The 12250-nt window shown below is 40.5% G+C and overlaps 2 protein-coding genes across 4 annotated transcripts in view; one reads left to right on the top strand and one right to left on the bottom strand.

The window, feature by feature from the left end:
• Positions 1 to 11726, top strand: part of flt1 (fms related receptor tyrosine kinase 1) — a 274469-nt gene extending 262743 nt beyond the window's left edge. Inside the window, exons 31-32 of one of the 2 annotated variants that reach the window (XM_069891516.1) lie at positions 294 to 430; positions 11466 to 11726. In XM_069891516.1, coding sequence (XP_069747617.1) covers positions 294 to 430 — 137 coding nt within the window. In that variant the 3' untranslated portion in view covers positions 11466 to 11726. The remainder of the gene's footprint in view (positions 1 to 293; positions 431 to 11465) is intronic. The other variant, XM_069891514.1, reaches the window with a different exon arrangement.
• The window catches only part of pan3 (poly(A) specific ribonuclease subunit PAN3), a 186892-nt gene continuing 183762 nt past the window's right edge, over positions 9121 to 12250 (bottom strand). For both annotated transcript variants that reach the window (XM_069891523.1, XM_069891525.1), the window contains exon 18: positions 9121 to 12107. In XM_069891523.1, coding sequence (XP_069747624.1) covers positions 11967 to 12107 — 141 coding nt within the window. In that variant the 3' untranslated portion in view covers positions 9121 to 11966. The remainder of the gene's footprint in view (positions 12108 to 12250) is intronic.

Here is a 12250-nt window from a genome sequence, read left to right as displayed (position 1 = left end):
TGAAATGGTTGGCCACTGAAACTGAATGGTCTGGTTGGGGAATACACCCAAATTTATAACAAAAATAAACTTTCACTCTCCAGAGTGAAAATGCAAAACCAGGGTTGCAGAGGTCAAGGGAAAGATGGGAGTCGGACTTGGGTGTGGTGATTCCACAGATTGGTGTAAGATAGCATGACATTAATTATAAATGGAAGATATGGATTGGTTCAGTATAATTTTTTACACCAATTATATCTTACCCCACAAAAGTTACACAGATCAAAAGCTGAAATTTCAGAGATGTGTTTCAGATGTGGGACTGAGACAGGAACATTTCTACATGAAGTGGTCATGCGTGAAAGAGAGGTCATTTTGTCAAGAAATCGCAGAAAAATTAACCAGGATATCAGGAGTGGCCTTCACGACGACCCGGAGCTACATCTGTTAGGTAAATTCATGGAAATAAGTGACAAATTGATCAAATATCAAACTTCCCCATTTCTCTGCCTCACTCTCTCCCCTTTCCACTTTTCTCTATCTTTCTCACTCTTCTCCCACTCTTCCTCCCCTTCTCTATCTCTGTCTCTCTTCTCCCCTCCCTCTCTCTCCCCTCTCCCTCCCTCCCTATTCCCCTTCCTCTCCCTCTCTCCCTCCCTCCCTTTCCCTTCCTCCCACTATCTCTCTCACCCCCTCCCTCTCCCCCTTCTTCTCCGTCCCTCCATCTCTCCCCACCTTAGCAGGACATCAAAAGGAGGGAACACTGACCTGCCACTGGGATGACACAAACCTGAAGCATCCAATCTGCCCTCTCTATAGGTGCAGGCAAAATATTGCTGATTCTTTATTTTTTTTAAATCTGCTTGGATGATATTGAATAAATATAAATGGGACACATCAGCAAGCACCCTTGCTGCCTTCAGGGTTGTGCTACAGGCTCCCTTGAGACTCTTGAGACAGTCAATATTGCCACCTGAAAGTTGGTCAATCTAGTATTTCCTCCACACCAGTGGTTCTCGACCTTTTCTTTCCACTCATATACCACTTTAAGTGTTCTTTATGCCATTGGTGCTCTGTGATTACATTTGAAAAACACTGTTTTAATCCTACTAATTGACTCGTTATGTGCACGGTTTCATAACTCCAAAGGAAATGGACCAATGACAATTTTTCTCAAGCAAAATATTTCAGTAACAATTGGGTCGAGAGCAATGATTCTCAACCTTCCCTTCCCACTTTCCCTTAAGGAATCTCTTGCTAATCACAGAGCACTGATGGTATAGGGATTACTTAAATTGGTATGTAAGTGGAAAGAAAAAAGTTGAGAACCACTACTCTCCACTGTCTGAATTTTCAACTAGATTTTTGAGTTTAGGTCCCAGTGTAGATGAAACTAGTACATTCTAATTTAGGGGTTGAAGTGTTACTCACTGACCCAAGGTTGATGTATTGAAAGTCAAACACTGCACATGCTGGAAGTCTGAGGTTAAAACAGAAACTGAATGAGCCAGATGGTGTCAGTGGAAACACAGAAGTGCAATGTTTCAGGTTTGGAAACTTCATCACTGAGAAAATGGTAGAACTGGGCTGTCAAAATGGATTTCTGTAAGAGACCAAAGTGTTGGAGTGTTTGAGCATAGGAAGGCAAATTAATGATGAGGTGCATTTGAAGTTTCAGAAAGCTTTTGGTGAGATGCCATGCATCAAGCAAAATTAGAGCAAGTGATATTGGGCATAACATTCTGGAGTGGATTTATGATCAAAACACAAAAATAATCAAAAATAATTTTCTTATTTTCAGATTATTAGTGATATATTGAGGCTTTTTCCATGGAGGGTTGGCGAGATACCTGGGTTAAGGGTAAAAAGGGAAAAGATTAGGGGGAACTTCTTCATGCAGACAGTGGTGGGGGTGTGGAATGTGCTGCCAGTTTAACTGGTGGTCTCAATTTTAATATTTTAGAAGAATTTGGATGGATACATGGATGGGAGAGATTTGGAGGGCTATGAACTGAGTGAAGGTCAGTGGGACTAGACAGAAAAGTAATTTGGCACAGATTAGAAGGGCCTGTTTCTGTGCTGTAATATTCTATGTTTCTAACTGAACCCACAATGTGAGAAAATGGATTCTTTGAAATGCTGGAGTCAGTCATATTTTCAGAACTAATTCTCAGAAATATTATTAGCAAAGTATTTCCCTTTTAAACAAACTTAACTTTAATCAATTGCTAATAGAACAAAATGGTGTTAAAAGTAATTGTAATTTAACCATATAACCATATAACCACTTACAGCACAGAACAGGCCAGTTCAGCCCTACTAGTCCATGCCGTAGCAAATCCCCACCCTTCTAGTCCCACTGACCAGCACCCAGTCCATACCCCTCTAGTCCCCTCCTATCCATGTAACGATCCAGTCTTTCCTTAAATGTAACCAATGATCCCGCCTCGACCACATCTGCCGGAAGCTCATTCCACATCCCCACCACCCTCTGCGTAAAGAAATTTCCCCTCATGTTCCCCTTATAATTTCCCCCCTTCAATCTTAAACCATGTCCTCTAGTATGAATCTCCCCCTTTCTTAATTGAAAAAGCCTATCCACATTTACTCTGTCTGTCCCTTTTAAAATCTTAAACACCTCTATCAAGTCCCCTCTCAATCTTCTACGCTCCAGAGAAAAAAGCCCCAGTCTGCACAACCTTTCCCTGTATTTGCAGATGTGTTCTATATAGAAATTCAAGACAGTAGGCCTTTTCACACTCCATTGTAAAATAGAGATTCTCTGGAAATTTTCACAGGAACCCTCCCATGAACCTGTGGTGTGAAAAGATTGGTGCAGGAATTTTAAACGGGTCCACAGCCCTACCTCGTATGTAGGGCCGCAGCCCGGGAAATTTTCCTGGACCATCCTCTCCCTACAATGTGAAGAGCCAAATGGCCAAGCAGGGAGGGCTCGTGACATAAGCGTTTGCGTGCTGTATCACATAGGCAATTCAAATTAAAAGATAATTACCACCTGACCACAGCGGGCTGCGTCGGCATGTTGTAACAGCAGCACAATGCAGGATGAATGGCCGTCCTTGTTAACCATAATCCCTCACGCAGCTGTGTTTCCCAGAGTGGTTCCAGCTGCATGAGGGATTATGGGAAATGAAGTCAGCCATTCATCCCACATTGCCACCAAGGTGACATGCCAAAGTGCTGGGTTGGGCAGCTGGGGAGGAGGGAGCGACCAATGGACGGGGGGGAGGGGTGGGTAAACTTAAACTTGCGTAATGTGTCATTGGTTGGGGGCGGGACCCCCCTAAATTGCCACGGAGGGTAAATTCCTGAATTTGGTGTGAAAGGCCAGAGAGGTCCTGAATTCCTGGGAATTTCACCAGGACAAAGTAGGGTCACCACTCACTTACTGTGTGAAATGGCTAGTAACTAAATTTATATGGACACCCTAAAAGAGTCAAAGTAATAGGACCATCAAACCACTCAATGTGATTAATGCTCATCTTCTGTACCTGTTCTAATGATCTGGCCTCCAGCATCCTCTGGGGCAGAGAACACCAGAGATAGGCAGTAGACTGTGGTTGGGGGTGGGTGGTGTCAATGAAGGAAAAATTGGGGAGCTACATATGAAAGGTGATTTCGGGTGGTCAGCTGCCTTTGCGTCTGATTGGGAATGTGTGGCCTGCTGAGTTTCTCTAACATTAAAATCAATGGCTCCAAATGCACCTGTCCTACACCAGCAGCTGATATTTGCTGGAGATTGGTGCTTTATCACCATCTGGTGGAAGATATCAGCAAAGCAGTATGCCCATGTTGCAGAAATCACCTTGAGTACAGTGAAATAGTCTACACTATGAAAGGAAAGACAAATGAGAGGAAAACTGAGACTGCACCAAAAGGGGCATCTAGCAGGGTTACCACAAGATTATTTAAAGAGTTGGTGTAGATGAGAGGGAATTAAAAAGCTAGATGGGTTCTGGCAGTAACATAACCTGAGATGAGATGCTGAAGTGTACAGCTATTGACAGGAAGAGGAAGGAGCAGACTGAAGGAAAAGTATATTTCAGTACACTGGATCAAGGAATCAATTAATGTCAAGGATAGATGCAAATACACTGGATTTGCTGCTAGAATTGGAATTTTAATTAAAAATTTTAAAATAGTATATATAAAAACAAGCATCACATGATCTGAAATTTACTTGAGTGGGGGATGGGGGTGTTTACACATTTTTCACCTGATGAGCTCTTTGTGGTCCACTCAAAGGTAACAAAGACATGGATGAGAATGTGAATGACCATTGCTTTAAAGTGATTAAATTGGACTTGTACATTTATAAAGAGGGCACGGCCTTGTAGATACTGCAGGTAGTGGACGTGACAGCACCATCCACAAGATGGTTTCATAGCACCAAATTACTTTTTAATCCATGTACCTTGTCATGTGCAATTGAGCTTGCATTAGTCTTCAATTTCTAATTCTAGGAAGTATTAATATTTTGGCCAATATTGTGCCAACATTCAGGAGGCAGAGAGGGTGATGGACAGAAGCTACAGGGAGATGGTCACACCCAAAAGGCAAGAAACAGATAATTGGGTGACTGTTAACCAAATAGGCTGTCAAAGCAAAGCACCCATGTGGCTCTTCCCTTCAACAATAAATATACTGTTTTGGGTAATGTTTTTAGGTGGGGGGGGAGGGTGGGAAACAATCTACCAGGGACAAGTTGTAGTAGACAGGTCTCTCGCACAAAGTCTGGCATTTTGGCTAAGAAAGGAAGAGGAGAGGAGAGCTATAGTAAATAGGTAGGAAGTTCTGTGAACAAGATTGGGACTCTCTGATGGTCTGTTGCCTCCAGGTGCCAGCGACAGAGATGTCTTTGATTGAGTCCACAACATTCTCAAGGGCGAGGGAGAGCAGCCAGATGTGGTACACATTGGTACCAATGACATAGGAGTAGGGATGAAGTCTTGAAGAGGGAATGTAAGGAGTTAGGAGGGAAGCTGAGAAGCAGGACTTTAAGCATGGTTATCTTGGATTGCTGTCTGTGCCACTTGCCAGTAAGGGTAAGAATGGGAAGTTGTGGCAGATGAATATGTGGCTGAAGAGTGGGGGCAAGGGTTTGAATTTGTGGATCATTAGGATCTCTTCTGGGGAAGGTCTAATCATGTACAATAAGGACAGGCTGCACCTGAAATGAAAAGGAACTAATATCCTGTTGGGCAGGTTTGCTAGAATCCTACCCATCCCTCCACACCCCCCCCCCCACCCCCCCCCCCCCCACCTCTCCTCTGCGCTGCACTGATTGTCTCTTTGGGGGGGGGGGTGGAGTTAAAATAGTTTGGCAGGGGGATGGAAACAAGAATGTGAGGGCAGAGAATAGAGCAAAAGGTGGAAAGGATGATGCAATGTTGTGGGTTTGTGAGGAAGGACAGTTGAAGGGTTTGAAATGTGTCTCTTTCAATGCAAGGAGTATTAGGACTAAGGGAGATGAACTTTGAACATGGATCAGTATGTGGAATTACAAAGTTGTGGTCATTGTAGACATGGCTGACACAAGGAGAGGATTTGCTGAAGCATGTACCAGGGTTTAAATGTTTTGAAAAGGATAGGTGCGGTGGGGCAGTGTTACTGGTCAGGGATAGTATCACAACTGCAGAAAGGGAGGACACTCTGGAGGGGGTGTCCACTGAGTCGGGGTGGGTGGAAGTCAGAAACAGGAAGAAAACAATCATGTATTGCGAGTTGTTATTGGCCTCCAAATAGCTCTTGGGGCACAAAGGAACAGATTATTAGGCAGATTTTGGAATGGAGCAGAAATAACACGGTGGTTGTTCTGGGAGAATTCAACTTCCTAAATATTGAATGGCACCTCCTCACTGTGAGGGATAGATGGGGCAGAATTTATCAGGCTTGTCCAAGGTTTCCTGACACAGCATGTGGACCAGCCGACTAGAGGAGAGGCCATATTGGATCTAGTACTGGGTCATGAACCTCATCAGGTGTCGGATCACTCAGTGGGGGAACGTTTTGGTGATAGTGACCACACTTCTCTGAGCTTTAGCAGAGCTACAGACAAGGATAAAAACAGACAGGATGGTAAGGTGTTTAATTGAGGATGGGTTAATTACGATGGGTAGAGACAGGAACGAGGGAGAGTAAACTGGGAACAGATGTTCATGAGAGAAAGCACAGAAGTAATGCAGAAGAAATTTAGGGACCACTTGAATGGGGTTCTGGATAGCTTTGTCCCACTGAGACAGGGAAAAGATTATAGGAAAAGGGAACCATGGTTGACTAACATTGAGGCAGCTGGTGAAAAGGAAGAAGGAAGCATACATTAGATATAGGAACCAGGAAGGATCATGAAAATAGATCCAGGAAGGAACTTGGGAAAGCTCAAAGGTGGGGATGAGAAGGCCTTGGGAATTAGGATTAAGGAAAACCCTAAGGAATTCTACGCTTACACGACAAACAGAAGGATGACAAGAGTAAAGGTAGAACCCTTAAGGATAAAGGAGGCAACTTGTGCTTGGAGGTAGAAGAGGTTGGGGAGGTCCTAAATGAATACTATGCTTCAGTATTCACCAGAGAAAAGGTCCTTAGTTAAGGTGAGGTTAGAATAAGAACAAGCTTATGTGTTGGACCATATTGGGATTAACAAAGAGGAAGAGCTGGATCTTCTTAAAAGATCCAAAAGATTGATGTCCCCGCATGAGTTGCTGTGGGAAGGAAGAGATTGCTGGGGCTTTGGCGATAATCTTTGTGTCCTCCTTGGCCACAAGGGAGGTGGCATATGTGGTTCCCTTGTTTAAAAATGGTAATGAGAATCCTGGGAATTATAGACTGGTGCATCTTACGTTAGTGACCTGTAAACAATTGGGAGAGGATTCTTGAGTATAGATTTTACATGCATTTAGATAAGTAATCTTCTCAGGGATCAGCATGGCTTTGTGAAGGGAAAGCTGTGCCTCACAAGCCTAAATTGGGTTTTTTGAAGAAGTAACAAGAAAAAATTAATGAAGGAACAGTGGTAGATGGATATGGATTTTAGTAAGGCATTTGACAAGGTTCCCCCATGGGAGACAACATTCAGAAAGTCTTGAGGCATGGGATCCATGGAATCTTGGTTGTGTGAATACAGATTTGGTTTGCCTGGAGAAAGCAGATAGTAGTTAGTGGATGGAAGGTATTCTGCCTGGAGGTCAGTGACTAGTGGAGTTCTGCAGGGATTTGTTCTGGGATCCCTGCTTTTGTGATTTTTATAAATTACCTGGGCAAAGAGTTGAGGGGTCAGTATGTTTGCAGATCATATAAATGTTGGAGGTATTGTGGATAAGAAGGCTGTTGCAGGTTACAACAGGATACAGTATAAACAGGATGCAATGTTGGGCAGATGGAGTTCAGTATGGATAAGTGTGAGGTGAATCATTTTGGAAGGTCGAACTTGAAGCCAGAATACATGGTTAATGGTAGGATACTTAACAGTGTGGAAGAACAGTGGGACCTTGGGGTCGAAATCCATAGATATCTTAAAGTTGCCACTCAGGATGGTAGAACAGTTAAGAAGGCCTGTGGTATGCTGGGCTTCATTAATTGGGGGATTGAGTTCAGGAGTCATGAAGTAATGTTTCAGCTCTATAAATCTCTGGTGAGACCACACTTAGAATATTGTGTTCAGTTCTGGTCACCTCATTACAGAAAAGATGTGGAAGCTATGGAGAGGTTGCAGAGATTTACCAGGATGTTAAAACACAATGCTGGAAAAATTCACCAGGTCAAACAATGTATATTCTATAACAAAGAGGGGGGGGGGGGGTGGGGGAGGAAATAAAGATACATAACCAATGTTTCAGACTTGAGCCCTTCATCAAGGTATTGAAAAATGTCAACAGGTACTCAAACAAAATGGTAGGGGGAGAAGCACGGACCAAAAGGACAAGTGAAGATACTCAGTGAAGTTATCTCCCAGTCTGCACCTAGTCTCTATGATGTAGAGACTACGAAGGGAGCACTGCATGCAGTATATCACACCCGTGTTGCTTCACTTGCAAGGTCTGTTTGGGGGGCCCTGAATAGTGAGGGAGGTGTTGGCACAAGTGTGGCACTTCCTGCAACCACGGGGAAGGTGCCAGTGGTGGGGGAAGGAATTGGTGGGGAGGAACATGGAGGGAGCAGTCCCTACAGAAGACAGAGAGGAGGAGAAAATGTGTCATAGTGGGATCATGTTGTAGGTGGTGGACTAATAGATACATCCTGGTCAGATCCTTCCTGTGCTGATGAATGATACCCTCAAGACAACTGTGACGGGAAGGAGACTGTTGCTCACCTCTGCCAAGAGTGTAAAAATCTTATTACCCTTGGTGCAAAATTGCCAGAAATCATACATCCATTTCATTGGACTTCCTCTAAATTGACTGGTATTATGTCAATATTCTTTGAAAGTATTATCTTTAACATCTGGTTTGGCAATTTTTTTTTTTTACAGACATGTTCTGTCATAATTATAAGTAATTCTCAATTTAACCCCACCTTGCTGCCTTAAAAGTTGCATATATCAATAGTTAACTTCTATAATGGCTCAAAGCATGAACATTGAGACTCTGACATTGACCCTCTGACATTGACCATACAATAGCCTGAAATCCAGGGTTGCTATTCTGCCTCTCCCATTGTGATCCACAGGATCTCCTCTAGGAAGACGGGTCCCAGCTGATGGCCACAACTCAGAACTACACAGGTCCCCTCCCAACCCAAGTGGCTGTCTACACTGATAAATGACATTCAGCATCCAGCAGGGTCATGTGTCTGGACTTGCTGGTTGTTTAGTGGCGCATTTAGCTGTACACAAACATCCAAACTAGCTTAATTAAAAAAAAAAATAAAATGTGAAGACAGCGCACACAATTAAAAACATTTAAATGGTATATAAAGTTTTAAAAATGCTGGCCTTCTCTCAGCATTCAAACCCATTTGTTAACTTCTATGGGTGCATAGTATTTGACCTGCCACAGGTGCAGAAGACATATTCCCTAGCCCAAACTGTACTAGTTTCATATACATGAAATTATATTCAAGTTTAAAATGTCATTTTTAAAAGTTTAATAGTTACTAACTATCACAAACGACATTTCGCTACACTTGAATTCTGGTATTCTTTATTAAAATACTGCTGTACATACAAAAGTTTAAATCAGGTGGAAACATTTAACATAGAGGAAGGGGCGTAACAGACAAAATTGATTAATTTGTGCTAGCTGGTTTAAGGACTTTTTTCTTTACAAAAATAAACAAAATAAGGCCAAAGTGGAACACACAGGGTATTTTTAAAAGGTTTTTTTACAAAAAAAATCACTTATAGAATATATAAAAAAATTATAGTAATATATATGTGAATTGTTTTAAACAGCATTAGCCAACTGAAAACTCTGTTTATAATTGAAAAGATTTTCAAAGAATACATGATTTCAAAAGTTTAAGTCACCATGTGATTTCAGGGACTGGCACTGGATGAACAAAAGGTAGCACATTATCCATAATGTACTTTAATGCTATAAACTTTTTTTGAAATAGCTGATCACTAATTAATAGGTGCCCAAGATTTTGTATTTTAAGAAATCAATGCTAACCTCAAAATCCAATTTTAAATATTCATCACAGCATGAACTGGTACCAGTTTAGAACATTTGGAAATCTCCACATCTATATCTGTGGATTAATTTTATAGGTATGGACCTAAAAATCTTGTGTTGATGATAAATATAAGCACTATATAACAATATAGAGCAAAAATGCTTTGGTCTTGACATACAAATGCCAACTTGGATTGGATAATGATTTATTATCCATTTTGCCTATTTAAATGACTAGTTTGGACACTTATCTACTCCTGAAATTGTTAGAAGCAAGAGCATAGCTACTGGAATTTTCTAACGCAGAGATGACTTTTTTTTTGCTTTTGATAATCCAGAGGCAGTGTGCTGGTTGAGTATACATCAAAATTGAAGCCTGCTTACTTCTGCCCATTCCCTAAATATTGGTCCATATTGAGAATGTGAAAAGACCAAGCACATCCTTAATTGTCAGAGATGGTTCCCTTTTAGCAATTATTCACAAATATGGAAACAAGAAACTTTTGAAATGCACAGAATGATATAAATACAGTATTTCTCATATTGTCAGAATACCATTTTTAACATTTTTTAAATGGTTTTATATAAAAAATGCATTTTTCCCCAAAACATACAAAAACAGCTGCTTCTGTCAAACAGATGAGCTATTGACTTGACTTTACTTAGGATGTAATATTTGAAAGAACGTAGTAAAGTGTCCTCAATTCCTTTACAACTAAAATGAAGGAAACCTTTTCAATGCTAGTTTATAGGCCAATTTGCAAAGGATACATACAAATGTGTCAAAATTATAAATCTATTTAGTCCTTCCCCAATAATTTTAATGGTGGGATCAAGTGAATCTCATTAATGTCAAAAAATGAACATAGGTTCCAAACCTTAACCATAAATATTTTTGTCACTGTTAAAACAAATCCAATAATTGCAGAACTTTAAGCTGATAACATTGGACTAAATGGAAAAGGTTCAATTGTAAATGCTGCATTGCTGTAATACTCAGATTTAGGATTTGTTTGCATTATACAAAGCAACCAGTGCTGCAGAACATTTAATACTGGAAGATGTACTTCAGTCATTTCACTGAATTTATTTTCTTTATATCCACTTCTTCAAATTGTCCAATAAATTTGGCAGCCATATATGACTCTTTAAACATACCTGTGTTATGTTTTGATATGTTCCTCTATTTTCCTAAATTGCCCCATTTCAGTATGACAATACATTTTGAAAGTGATTCTGCAAATGAAAAACTAATTACAGTCCTGAAACATCATACTTCATGTAGTTCCAAAAATCTGTAATGAGTATGACTAATTGCAGAGCATATTTTGGGGCAAACAGTATTGTAAAGGCACAGCAGTGCACAATCCTTCCAAAATGAAGTCGTTTAATTGTACAGAATACCACTGTCAAATAACTGCTGCTTATGTTAATGTACTTAAAGTTCCTCTTTGTTTTTATATCCAGTGTAAAGTACCCTAATAAAGCTGCTGTTCAAATAATAGAACTTTATACAAAATTAAATGGTACATAACAAAATGTAATCCACTCCTGAGATTTCAGGCATTGAACTCAATTTAAAAATTAGACTCCTATAAAAAAAAGCTTGCATAAATGTAGAGCCATTTTACCTGTTTATTACTTACACTGAAATCATTTTTAAAAAAGGCGCTGGTAACTGTATGAAGCGATAGAGCTACTTTTAAATTTTGTTATGAAAGATGTGTAGCTGTGGTGTTCAGAGATGTCATTAACACTGACATATAGGAATTGTTTAGTTCCTACAAGTATAGTGTCCGTTATATTCCACCTGATTTCCATAAAAATATGTTTCTTGTTTGGTTTTCATGGCAGTCCATCTGAAGTCCAGCACACCTTTTGCCAGGAACATAACCCATTGGAACGCAGTTTACCAAGTCGGATTTCCAATGGCCTATTCACCTCATCCTAGCCATTGGTTTGTGTGCAGCAAATTCTCTTCAACATCTTCCTTGGAGGCATAAACTGTTACCCAGAATGCAATTCTAAAGGTAACAAATTTCCCTTATCAAAATTACATGTGGTAAATCCTTAAAGTCTTGAAATTAAAATTAGTGCATGAACACATGAAAAAATAAAACTGGAATTATCATGCATCTGATGCTGTTTCCCAATTTAAAAGCAGTCTTGACAGACACAGATGGCAGTTCTAACTCCTGTAATGTGGACGTTCCTCCTTCAAGTAACAGTGTACCTTACCGACGTGCAAGCAGTGCTGCTCATTTACATGTGAAATGAGATGGCATTAGTACAGCTGTAGTGCAATTAGCTCTTTATATTGTTCTTCAGCAATATTTTGTCTGACCACAGCAAATACTACAACTGTCCATTAGAAGCTGTTAGGAGTTCTGAGAAAGCACTTTCAAAACAGCGCTTTAGATCAGCATATGTCACCACAAGAACACTCTTTTCATCTCTAGAAACAAGACTTATTTTTTCTGGTACACCAGCATCCAACTGCAAAGTGAAAAGGAAACAGCAAATGCTAATCAGTTTTCAAATTCTACAATGTTCATCACAATAATTCATGAAATTGTGCAATTTATAAAGGTGCTAATGCACTTTGATGCTTAAGTTTCACCACATAATCGGTCTGCAAA

The sequence above is a fragment of the Narcine bancroftii genome, chromosome 7 (genome assembly GCF_036971445.1).
Source record: "Narcine bancroftii isolate sNarBan1 chromosome 7, sNarBan1.hap1, whole genome shotgun sequence".
Classification (NCBI taxonomy): domain Eukaryota; kingdom Metazoa; phylum Chordata; class Chondrichthyes; order Torpediniformes; family Narcinidae; genus Narcine; species Narcine bancroftii.
The sequence above is the reverse complement of the archived record's forward strand: the minus strand, read 5'-3'. Positions and strand labels throughout refer to the sequence as shown.